The sequence below is a fragment of the Carex rostrata genome, chromosome 16 (assembly GCF_964058835.1).
Source record: "Carex rostrata chromosome 16, lpCarRost1.2, whole genome shotgun sequence".
Classification (NCBI taxonomy): domain Eukaryota; kingdom Viridiplantae; phylum Streptophyta; class Magnoliopsida; order Poales; family Cyperaceae; genus Carex; species Carex rostrata.
In genome coordinates, this window is record NC_135933.1 from 3,663,063 (window position 1) to 3,675,677 (window position 12,615).

Genomic DNA, 12,615 nt, shown 5'->3' on the forward strand with positions numbered 1-12,615 from the left:
TCCTTCATAACCCATCAATCAAGTAAAACTACCAACAGTGACAGTCGCACATATCATCACCTCAAATTTATAAAAAGAAGACATTGCCATGTAAGAACATGAAAGCACCCATGTCCTTTCTTGACATGAACATATTTCTTGTCTTTGGCAAAACAAATGAGTGGTTTAACGGTGCTCTAACATGATCAGAGAGACAAACAGTACGCAGTTAACCAACACAGAAATCAGAAGAGAAAGAAACAACAAATAAAATAACCAAAGAGTACAGATAAAAATAAGAGATCAAAGGCACGTTAGGAATAGAAGAAAAGGACAACATATTATAACTAGTTCTTCTAAGTGTCAGAGAATTTAATCATTGCCAGTGAGGCAAGTTACCAAATTTTAGAACAGAATAAAATGAAGAAACAAGAAAGAGAATACAAAAGGGAAAAAGAATGTTAAATGGATTCTAACTCACTAAGATCTGGGATTATGGTGGTGCGGAAAGAACTGGGCGCCGGACATGAAAATTAGCGGAGTCGGGTATGGCTCCATTATCTCTGCGGAAGAACCAATTACACCACCTGAACCTGGGGCAACCTCAGTTGCTGAAGTGGCAGCTGCAGCTGAGATGTTTGGGGAAGTCCCCTCGCTGACATGGCGCATATGGTAGTCCGGTGCAGTTGACGGCTCGGGTCCATGGTCATGAAGGATCCCCTTGAAAACGTGACCACCAATTCGAACCGCAGTTTGGTATGCATATTCAGGTTCATGTTGGTCTACTGTACCGAGTCGTACGCACCGAAATGTTGCTTCTGAGCTAACCTCAGCCGGAAACCTTGTGGCAAGCATACCAGCTCCTGTGGAAAAAAATACAACTCTTTTTAGTCATAAACTCATATTTTGTTTTTAATTGACATAAACTCATATTTAATGGACTAGCTCGTGTGACGAAGAGTTTGGAAGGAAGATGTAATAAGAAAAAAAAGGGGATATGTATAATTTTTCTTCCGGTTGACTTCACAGATATATAGCAGAGAAACAAAAATTGCACCCTTAAAAAATCATCTATTAGGATTGTTTTGGTTTCCAAAAACAATTTTAAAAAATAACCTTAAGCTTGACCATTCTGAAAAACAATTGTCATTTGTAAGAATAGAAGAATCTTTCTACCGTTTGTCGTGATAAGTTGAGGTTCTCAATAGCAGTGGGCAGAAGGGGGAAGTCAAACACAAACACACAGAGAAGAGTGAGGGGGGAGCGGAAACTCTATAGTTGCTTCGAACTTGAAGAAGGTAATAAAGAAAGAAATGACCAGAAATATTAAATTGAGTGGCTCAATGAATTAAACTCATTTTAAATTCAATACCTCAATCGTTTAATCCTCAGAAATAAATAAACTATAGAAAAACCAACTAAAACTGCACCTGATGATGTGCCAGCAGCAACCAATCGTGTATCCCTCGGTCGCTTGGAAGGCTCTCCACCACCGCTCCTCTCAGACGCCTCGAGCGCGGAGGTAAGCTGCTGCTGGCGCTCACGGCGTCTCGCAGCGGGAACCCACGTGCTCTTAACATGAGTGGGGCAGTGATACCCCTTACTCTTACAACAGGTCCTGCACCTCATGTGCGCACAATCTTTCTTTGCCTGGTTGCCGCAATCCTGGCAGCTTATGGTGCCACTGCCGCTGGAGCTCGCCCCAGCGCCGCTTGCTCTCATGGCTCGGGACCCGCTGGCAGCTGCGGCGAGTGAAGCGGCATCATGGGAGAAGGAGAGGTAGTTAAATTGCTGCTGGTTTTGGGCGCTTCCCTGTGGCGGCTGGTTCTGTAGGTGCTGGTGTTGCTGCTGCTCCTGCTGCTGCCATAGCTGGAAACCGCCACCTCTTCCTAGAGGGAATCCTTCCATGCTATTATTACTACCAGATCCATAGCCAAGCCAGGATCGGCCTCTGCTACCTATCGTCTACTAACTCTCTTTCTTTTTCTACTTTTTTTGTCGATGAATTTCTCACTCTGGGGGTCAGATCTGAGAGAGCGGGGTTACGAAAGGAATTAGGAGGGAATGGTGAGTGGTAAATAATGAGTAATAATAACAGTGGTGGTTGGTAATTAAGGTAGGAGCTATAGCCGGAAGAGTAATGGCGGTACGAAGAGAAGCTCTGAACTGTGCAGCTGTCTTGATCAAGTCCTTTAATTTGCCTTCTTTCAATTCCACTTATTTCTCGTCTCTCTCTCTCTCTCTCTCTCTCTCTCTCTCTCTCTCTCTTGCCTACGAAGTCTACAAATTATAGATATATAAAGGGGTTCCTACTACCTCTTACCGCTCTATCTCTTTCTCTCTGTATATATCCTGTATAAGGAGTGTAAACTGTAAAAAGAGGGAACGGAAACAGTGGCTTTTTTCTGAAGAGGCTATTTATGAAGAGGAGACAGAGAGGCACTGCTACGCCGCCAAGAGCCGGCTAGCAACTCAATTCTCATTTAATGCATCGCTTTCTCTCTCCGTCCCTTGTTTCTCTCTCTAACAAAACAGTACCATGCCAATCAACTGATCAAGGGATAGGAGAGAGAAAGAGAGATTGGGGGAAGAATGAGGAAGGGAATGGAACCTAAACTTTTGTCCCTGGCTTTCTGCTTCTGGTGTATCGCTGTGCTGTGGCTTTTGTATGTGCGGAGATGGTTCAATCATGACCGTCGAAAAAGTAACGGATGGATGAGAAAATGACACGTGGCGCAAAGGGGGACGATAAGGTCAGGACCGCAAGAACCGGTGCTTTTTCGTGACGCTCCCGACTTTAATGTCGCTGTTCCCTCCCACGTTCAAAGTCTTCTCGCAAGAGAACAAATCCTACGAGGTGCAATCGGGTCGGGTTTGGTATTTTGGACCCGCCAGACGAAGAATTTATGTCGTGAATTATACCTGCGTGCATTGAAGTATTTATTATGTTGTCTGTGCTCTTGTGCCTGCCAAGCAGCGAACTGCATTGCAATTGATTAAGTGGAATCTTCTCTATGATCAATTTTTTACATTTTGATTGTTAAAATATTTAAGAATGTCCCTATATGACCAAATTGCCTTTCAATATTCAAATACCTTTTTATAGAATAGTTGTTGAACAGGGTTCAAATGCTTGCTCGATTCCATGTCTCATTTGGACGCATACTTTTATATTTACTTAAAGATCAAACAATTGATCCGAGCTGTGCAACATAATCTCATTATTAAAATGTATTTGAAAAAAAAAATATGTTGTTTAAATAATTATTATTATTATATAAATAGAAAATCATTTATTTAGAAGAAATATGAGAGTCTAGCTCTCAGATTTCATTGATAAAAGACGCTAGTGATTTTTGAATGTTACAAAATAGATAAAGAAAATCATTGTACTTGAATGGTCAATAATCTTTTGCAAAAAAAGTAATTTAGTTTTCAAACACATTTCAATTTTAAGAGTGATGGTTTGTAATTTAAAAAATAAAGGGGGAATTTCACGAGTACCCCTCAAAAACTTAAAAATTACGTATTTTTCCTTCTAAACTTTGAAATTACGTATTTTTCCCTCTAAATTTCAAAAAACTCACAAATTTACCCATTTTATTGTCTTTTATATTACAACACATTCTAAATGTATAAAATATCTATTTTTCTCTTTCATTAAAAGCATAAAACTCTCATTTTACTCAAATTTGGATATGAAGGATTCCTCTACTATCCGAACTGCTTTAAGATATGTACCCACTAGATTAGCACAAATCTTGAAGAAAACACACATGGATATTGAAGTAACATGCACAGATTAATACGATGCTCATTGATCGGAATTGATTTAAGATTCGTGTGTGCTAGATCAGCACAAAACTTGAAGCGTACACGTATAGATATTGAAGCAATTCACACAGATCTTAATGCGATGCGCGCGAATCAGACGATAAAGAAACCCTTCATATTCAAATTTGAGTCTAATGGAGTGTTTTATGCTTTTAATAAATGGTAAAATGGGTATTTTATAAATATAGAATGTATTTGATATAAAAGACAATAAAATGAGTAAATTTTTTAGTTTTTGAAGTTTAGAGGAGAAAATACGTAATTTCAAAATTTAGAGAGGAAAATACGTACTTTTGAAGTTTTTGAGAGATATATGTGAAATTCCCTCAAAAATAAATATAAGAATGTGGGGCACGACTAAAGCTAAAACAATGAAGCATTTGAACCATACTCATTTTAAAATTGTTGAAATAAAAATATAATCACCGTGTGAAATATAAGAAGAATCGTTCTAATAATTTTTTTTTTAATGATCACACCCACAAGAAGACATAACTTCAGACACATTTTAGTTAGTTAATTGTTATCAGGACTGATGTACAGTCAAATCAGGGATGCTTAATCCTCTATGTGACTTTAAAAAATTTAACCATGCATGTTTATTGATTTTTTTTTTGTATATAGATAGTTATTTCTCATAAAATAATAAACATGTATTTGTAATTTAGTAGTTGTCAAGTTTTAAATTCAAACCTTAGCTATCACATACAATACATTTTACATTTTACATTTTACTTTTTAGATCCTCGTTGGAAATTTTCTAATACCAACCCTGATTGTTATACACTTATAAACTAACAAGTAACAATATTTATTCACTTCAATTAAATATAAACAGCAAGTGACTGTTGTTATCCTATATATGTACATCTTGTCAAATGCTCCTAGTTAATCTACACATTATATATTTATGTGCATCGTTAATTACTTGTTCATGAAATTATCAATTGTTGTCATCTCTTACGTTACACTTGATTTTGAATATTGATCTTACGTGTCCATATTCGCCGAACAAAAGAGTGCGGTCTCAGCAAAAGCATTTGACTAAAAACAGTTACAAAAAGCTTATATTTACCCGCTAGCTAAATTTTTTTTCGAATCAGTAATCATTTCTATGATTTAATATAATCTTCCAATTTTTTTTTTTTTTGTCATCTAGATATTGTTTATGTGGTGATGTTTTCAAGACAGTGTAATGATTTGGTCAGAATTATTTTCAATTTATGTATCTGTTAAGGCTCCGTTCGGCAAATCACTGGAATTGAGAAATAGTGAGGAAAAGTAAAATTTAGAATATACTTCAATTTTTCATTATTTTGGTCGTGTTCGGTTAATGGTAAAAGAGTGAAAATAACATTGATAAACGAGCTAAATTTATCTCTTGAAAAAAACTAATTATTCTATTTCACCCTTCTCGTGAAATAGAGAATTGACTTATAGAGAAATAGAGGAGGAATAAAAATGTAAAAAACAAAAGTTTAACTGCAAAAGTTTAAATCCAATTTCACTCACTTCTTCTCTTATTCGACGAAAATAGAATATTTTTTGTTACTCTATTCCATTCTTGCCGAACGGGCCTAAAGACAATAAATTTGCTGCTATTCCAAAGTTCATGTGATTCTAATTAAATCCCCTCTTCATTTTGTGAAATGCAGCGAATCTCAAGAGCAGTTATTTTTTATACACGCATCTCAAAACAAATAAAGGAAGAGATTTGAAATTGCAGCAGATTTATTTTCATTTGTTAAACATGAGATGAGAGAAGTATTTAAATCGACTATAATATGGCCACAGAATTTTAAACATGCAACTTGTCACTTGAACAATAAGTAATAACTAGCATATAGCTATACATCCGATTAATTATTTTTATTAGTCTTTGTTGTTATTGTCTAATATTATTATTTAGTATTTTCGAAAGAGCTAACGACAGAAAAACACAATCTTAAAAACAATTTAAAACATTTCTACTTAATAAAAAAAAACAGTTTTTTTAATTTTTTTTATTATGAAACCCGGTAAGAACTTGTGACAAGAAAGTAAATATCAGAAAAGTCTCAAAATGTTTATTCCCAAAAAATACACATGAATACTTTTTTTTAAGATAAAAATATAGATCAACTTTATCAACTTTATATATTTTACAATAAACTTTTCGTTCAGATTTTTAACCTGTGGCACTTAATTATCTAATGAAAGACTAATTTTTAAATTTCATATTGATTTAAAATTAAAAATAATAGTTGAAATAATTAAATATTCATATGATTTAAAATTCATATTGATTTTTTACCTACGCCAGTAATTAGGCTTCTTCGAATCCGACCCGACTGAGACCTCTTTGGCTATAAATCCAATTCGAGTTAGACAACGAACGATAAAGCAGGGCTCCTCCTCTCACGAATTGATAACAGTAATTACACGATAAAGTACGCGTAATGAATAGAACAATTATTGTCTTTTTCACCTTTTTTCCGGTTCTTATTCTTTTATGTAACCCACCGACCTCTCCGGTTTCGATACGTAAACTGGATGAAAAGTTTAAAACAAACTCTTCTCCTGTAAACTTCACAAGTCAAAATATGTACAATGGACACTATTCAGAAGTCAGAACGGTGAGGAAATATAAAAGGAATTACATGAATACTCTTCAAAACTTCAAAATTATATATTTTTTCTCTCTAAATTTCATAATATTATATTTATTATTCTAAAGTTCAAAAACTCACAAATTTATGTATTTTATTATTTTTTTAAATTAAAGCCCATTTCAAATTTATAAAATACTAATTTTACCCTCTATTAAAAAATAAAAAATATGTAGCATATTTAAGAAAAAATGTCAGTTATCTAATTAGAGGACAAATGGTTAATTCGTCTAAGTACTTGTGACGTATATATAGTTACATTTACGCATACGCCTGTGCCTGAAGTTGTTAAATGGACCATTTGTCCTCAAAAACTAACTAATTAGAAGGTTGACATTTTTCTTAAATGAGATATATATTTTTTATTTTTAATGGAGGGTAAAATGGATACTTTATAAATTTAAAATGAGTTTTGATAAAAAAAAAAAAAAAGCAATGAAATAGATTGTTTTTGAAATATAGAAGGTTAAATATGACATTACGAATTTAAGAGGCCGAGTAAGTATTTTCTAAGTTTTTATGGGGGTATACATGAAATATAACACATCAATCTCATAATTTTGGCCATGTTTGGTTGTGGAGTAAGAGGTGGAGTAAACCCTTTACTCCACGCTTAAGGAGCCAAACGAGGAATAAAATAGGCAGTTTAAGATGGAATAAGATTTGAGCTAAACCGGAGTAACTTACACCACCTAGAGAAGTGGTTTAGCTTACTTCACCAAACATGATTAACTTACTCCGGTTTAGCTTGAAGTAAGAAATTTAATCCGGTTTAACTTTACTCCACAACCAAACATGACCAAATAGACTAGATATGGTTATGGATTATTAGAGATCTCTAAAACAAACATGAAACGTGCTAAAAAGCGTTATTTTATAAAATACTAATCTTTACAGGAAAACAGCAGCTTATTTTATCTAAAAAGTTATTTGGTCCATGCAATATTATTGATGTAGAAAGACGTTATTGTAAACGCAATTCATTTTCTGTGCATATAAAGGAATGGTGCTGTCCATTTCTTTTTACAATGGAGAATATCAAAATTAGTATGGATTTTATTGTGATTGTTTAATAGGCTGAAGATCTAGTGGGAATCTGCATGATGTACTGGAAATCTGTTTTTAATTATTTGAGGGTGCATATATAATCGAAGAGTAACTCTGTACAAAAATGTATATAAAAAGTCTTATAATGAACGAGAGATATACTAAATTTACTTAAAATTTATCTCTCGTTCATTTTAAGATTTTTTATTTAGCTTTTTGTACAGAGTTACTCTTCGATTATATATGATTCAGTCTTTCCTTTTTTAGCTAAATAAATATAAATTATGCACTGGACAAAAACTGAACAATTTTTTATGAAATAAATATAAAGATAAATTATATACTCTTGCCTTATCCCTGACTCTATCTTTGTCAATTTACGAGAGATGTTTCAGATAAATACAAATGTTTTAGAAACGAGAAATATGACTTACAAAAAATAAACAGAGGTTCATTATAACAGAAAAGACACAGATCGATGACATAAAAAAATTTATATTTCTTTTATTACACACATATCACAATAAAACCGTGTACAGTTGTTAAAGTATTTGTATACTCCCTCTTGAAAGATGGATGTTGCTCTTTTTTTTAATTGAACTAATTGTGTTTTCGTTGTGTTCCGTCATTTAATCATAATTTTATATTATCCATTTGATATAAATTATTAAAGAAATTAATTGATGAACAATTTTACTACTCAATTACTCTTCAATTTTACTGCTCAATTGCTCAGCATTTTTTCTAAAAAGAAAAGCCAGAATCCCCATAATATATTCTGGCGATTTGGAGATTTTAAAAAAAAGGGGCATGTATGTTATTCTTTTTAGGATATTAAAAAAAAATCGGTAATGTACATGTCACACTCCTCGTGTTTCAAAATTATAAATTATTTTCTAATCATGTTAAACTGTTGTCCATAAACATGAATTAGGCTTCTATAGTAATAATAATAAATAATAATAAATAAGGCAATGGTGATATGTCTATTACGGATTAATATGTACTATAAATTTATATTTTTATTTTTAAAGTTCAAATATTTGATTCGAATCTACAAACATGATTTTTATATGAAAATTTACTTGCAAAACAAATTTTATACTTTTTTAGAATCAAATTAATTTCTACTTATATAAAAAAAATATAAAATTTTGTTTTAAAATAAATTTTCATATAAAAATTATACTGAACAATTCATATGGACAATTTAAACTTTAAAAACAAAAATATAAGTCTATAGCGCAGGTCATTGACCATAGCCTCACTCATTAAAAGCTTATATTTTAAAATGTAAACACCAATGATTTTGCCTGCTATATAAGCTATGCTAAGTGTCTACGATTCTAATGTATAATTTTTCTTCTGTTAATTAGGCAGTGAACCGGATTCTTTTCAGGACCACACTATCACTGATATTTTTTTTTTTCATTTTTTTATTCTTTTTCTTTGTTTTTCCTTTGATTTGGAAATATTTGGAATCGCTAAATGCACATATCCTTCAACTTTCCATGCGGGTAAAATCCTGAATTTTTAATTATAACAGAAATCTTTTACGTCCCTAATCAAAATTTTGGTTGTATGACAATAACAACCTAGCTAAAATTATATGCATGTAAAAAACTATTGCATTTGGACTTTATTTCAATATGCGTAGGGTAGTTCAAATTTTTTTTATAATTTTAGCTCTCTGATTTCGGGAGCTCTATACTAAGATTAAATTCGGCATTTTTATTAATACCCCCCCCCCCCCCCCCCCCCCCCCAAAAAAAAAAGTTAATTTTAAAAATGATTTGGTTTTTTTTTTTTTAAATGCCCTGACCGTCAGACCCATGGGCGGCCCAAAAAACCCATTACACCGCCCTCTGCAGAGGCAGGCCAAACCCCTACCAGACAGCCCCCTGCAGGGGCGGGCCACACCTCTAGCAGGCTGCCCGGGCCAGAGGCAGTCCTCTTTTTTTCTTTTTTTTTCTTTTTAGAGAGATCTTAATATTTGATTTAAATAATTTTGTGAAGAAATTTTTTTCCTGTTTAGAGTGTACGTCAAAAAATAAGGCATTTGATATATTTATGAAGTGATGTCGTAACTCTTTATAACTTTGATTTGATTTGTCAATTGAATATCACAAGCCTAAAGATAACACTAATTAATGACTTGGCCTTGATTCAAAAGATACATATATATATACATATATATACATGTATTATATTATATTTTATTATATATACATATACATATAATATAATATATTATATTATATATACATATACATATATTATACATATATTATATATACATATAGATATACATATATTATACATATATACATAGCCCATGCGGCTGCAAATGCGGCGCATGCGGCCGCATTTTAAAACACTGAATATATGTATATGTATATCAAATTTGACCTCTTCTGGTAAATCAGCAAGTCTGGATTGATACAGGGATCAAATTGTAAAAGTAATTATACCAGCATGTAGAGCATTCAAAAATACATAGAATTGACATAAATTTCAATTTATTTGAATTTTTCTACAATTAATTATGAATTTTCAAAGTTTAGCTTTTGAAAAAAAACTTTAAACAGCCATAACTTTGGCTAGGAAAGTCGGATTTGCGCGTGTGACGACTTTTCGGAAAGGGGGGGACGAGACGGATCCGAATATCACCCAACTATTTGAAGCATCATAATTTCAAAAAATCATCGTTTAGGGCCTCAAAAATCCAGTTTAAGTTTTCGTTTGACGATAGACGTACAACGATCGGTATTTTGTCTAGTCAAAAGCCTAAGATTATTCAAGAATTATTCATATTATTATTTTAAAATGCATTTACTATTTATTGTGTTCGTTTGCCTATCTCCGAGCAAATGGTATATGTTGATAAATAATCAAATAATTAAATTATTCTCTACAAAAAAAAAAGTTGACATCATTGAGGCAATCTAACCATATTTCCTTGTGTATATTTGAATAAAATAAATTATTAAGAATCAAGGTCAAGTCATTAATTAGTGTTATATTTAGACTCGTGATATCCAACTAACAAATTAAATCAAAGTTATAAAAAGTTACGACATTACTTCATAAATATATCAAATTTCTTATTTTAAACTTCTTTTCTTCACAAAATTATTTAAATCAAATATTAAGATCTAAAAAAAAAAAAAAGAAGACCGCCCGAATCAAGGGCAGTCTGGTCCCTAGTGGAACGCCCCTGGCCCGGGCGATCTGCTAGAGGTGTGGCCAGCCCCTGTAGGGGGAGGTTTGGCCCACCTCTATAGGGGGGCGGTCAGGACTTTTTCAAAAAAAACCAAACACAAGGGTATTTTTAAAATTAACTTTTTTTTTGGGGTATTAATAAAAATGGCTGAATTAAATTGATATATTAATATTTTTTTTCTGCTCAAGCTGTGATACATATAACACATCAAACTGCACACTTCTGTTGTTCGATAACATGAAGAAGAGTAGAACTAGGGTGTTCTTAGGTTCACTAAGTTCTTTAGTGAACTCAAGTCTAAAACCTGTCAAATTAATTTGAAATGACGAATCCGAACCGTTGAAACCCGCCTAGCTTACGAGTGATGTGTCTGCATGTGAAAATTTTAAATATTTGAATTAATTTAGTATAAAGTCAAATGGTCAAAATTAAAAGGTTAATAAATTAATTTTAATGCATTCATTTTTTGAACGTTTTTTGACCAATTGACTCTATGCAAAATTAATTTCAAATTATTTTTTACATGTAGACGCATCACTCATAAAGTAGACGGATTTCAACGGTTCGAATTCGTCGTTTAAAGTCGATTTGACGAGTTTTAGACTTGAGTTCACCAAAAAACTTGGTGAACTTAAGAACACCCTAGTTCTACTCAAGAGTTAATTAGGGATTTGTTTCATTCGATTCAATTTGATACAAAACTTATTATCACGGGATTACTCATTTGCAACACTAATTATCCGAATTTGCAATATTGGCGTAGAAAGACACCATAGACAATAACTGATATAAAAATTGTTTCTATAATTTATCTTTAAAAATTCCATTGCATTTCTCTTCATGAAATGTATACAACAAAAAGGGTGAGTTTTTGAAAAAATCTCAACTGTTCAAATACATTCTGCACGGATCTCAAAGCTCAAATAAAACTGGCTCCATGCACTATCCCGAATAGAAATCGAACACGTCGGTCACGCAAAATAAGAGATATCTTAGACTCGAGAGGATACGCATTCCAGCTTACGGAGAGCCCACATTGTATGCGTTAACTCAAAAGAGCATATTTTGAGTTAATGCATATCGACCGTCTAATTGTAAATAGAGCCCATCCACTCCGTCTATAATGTAAGGGGACCTTCAATTAATTCAAATTTAATTTGCACGAATTTTAAAATTGATTGGACCGTCCAGATATATTAACCGAAAAGATTCCTTTTTGAGTTTACGCGAGGATACGAATTCGGTTGCGGCTGCCGCACACAACCATACAAACAGTACAAAATGTATTTGAAAGTTCTTCAAATGGTTTCGTTTTGTTTTGAATTTTGATTGTCAGAAAACTAGAAAAGAGAAAAAAAAAAAAAAACACAGACACATGGGAGTGTGTCCCGATGAGAAAAAACGAAAGGCAGGTACATATTCTTGAGCCGTGCGCTGTACCGGAGTTGACTCGTCTTTTACTCGTTTCCAGTCACTTCCTGTCTCTCGTCTCGATCGACCTCCCTGCCGCTGCGTAACTTTATTTTTTCCATAAATGCATGGCCCCAGATAGATATAAAATAATCGAAATTAATGTATTGGCCATTTAGTTTGTCAGAAATATCCCAAATCCCTATGTTTAACTAACTGATTCTGATTGGAGCTCTCCTTGCCACACGCATTACCTGTTAATTAATTACACCGCGAGATTAATTAATTCTTGGATTCTCATTGCAATATTTCTTTTATTTAACACTACAAATTATTTTGCAAATTATACATTTTTTGTGTATCATTGAACAGTTATATATTTATTGGGTATGATATCCGTGCGTTGCAATAGTGATATAATAGAATAGAATAAACAAATTTCATAGAAAATGATATATTTTCATAAAAAAAAAA

General features: G+C 32.8%; 1 protein-coding gene across 1 annotated transcript; it reads right to left on the minus strand.

Annotated features, from left to right (window-relative positions):
* Positions 1 to 269: 269 nt before the first annotated feature.
* Positions 270 to 2,614, minus strand: LOC144567810 (protein SHORT INTERNODES 1-like). Its single transcript, XM_078317989.1, has 2 exons — positions 1,410 to 2,614; positions 270 to 842 (listed from the first exon to the last, which is right to left on the minus strand). Exons 1-2 carry the CDS (start codon positions 1,885 to 1,887, stop codon positions 460 to 462), a joined length of 861 nt encoding a protein of 286 aa, XP_078174115.1. The 5' UTR covers positions 1,888 to 2,614; the 3' UTR covers positions 270 to 459.
* Between the last annotated feature and the right edge of the window lie 10,001 nt (positions 2,615 to 12,615).

What these genes read in the sequence shown, in the direction of transcription:
- LOC144567810 (XM_078317989.1), bottom strand. Translation starts at nt 1,887, where the DNA reads ATGGAAGGATTCCCTCTAGGAAGAGGTGGCGGTTTCCAGCTATGGCAG. An exon ending in TGCTGCTGGCACATCATCAG is followed by an intron (nt 843 to 1,409) that starts GTGCAGTTTTAG and finishes TTTTTTCCACAG; the next exon opens with GAGCTGGTATGCTTGCCACA.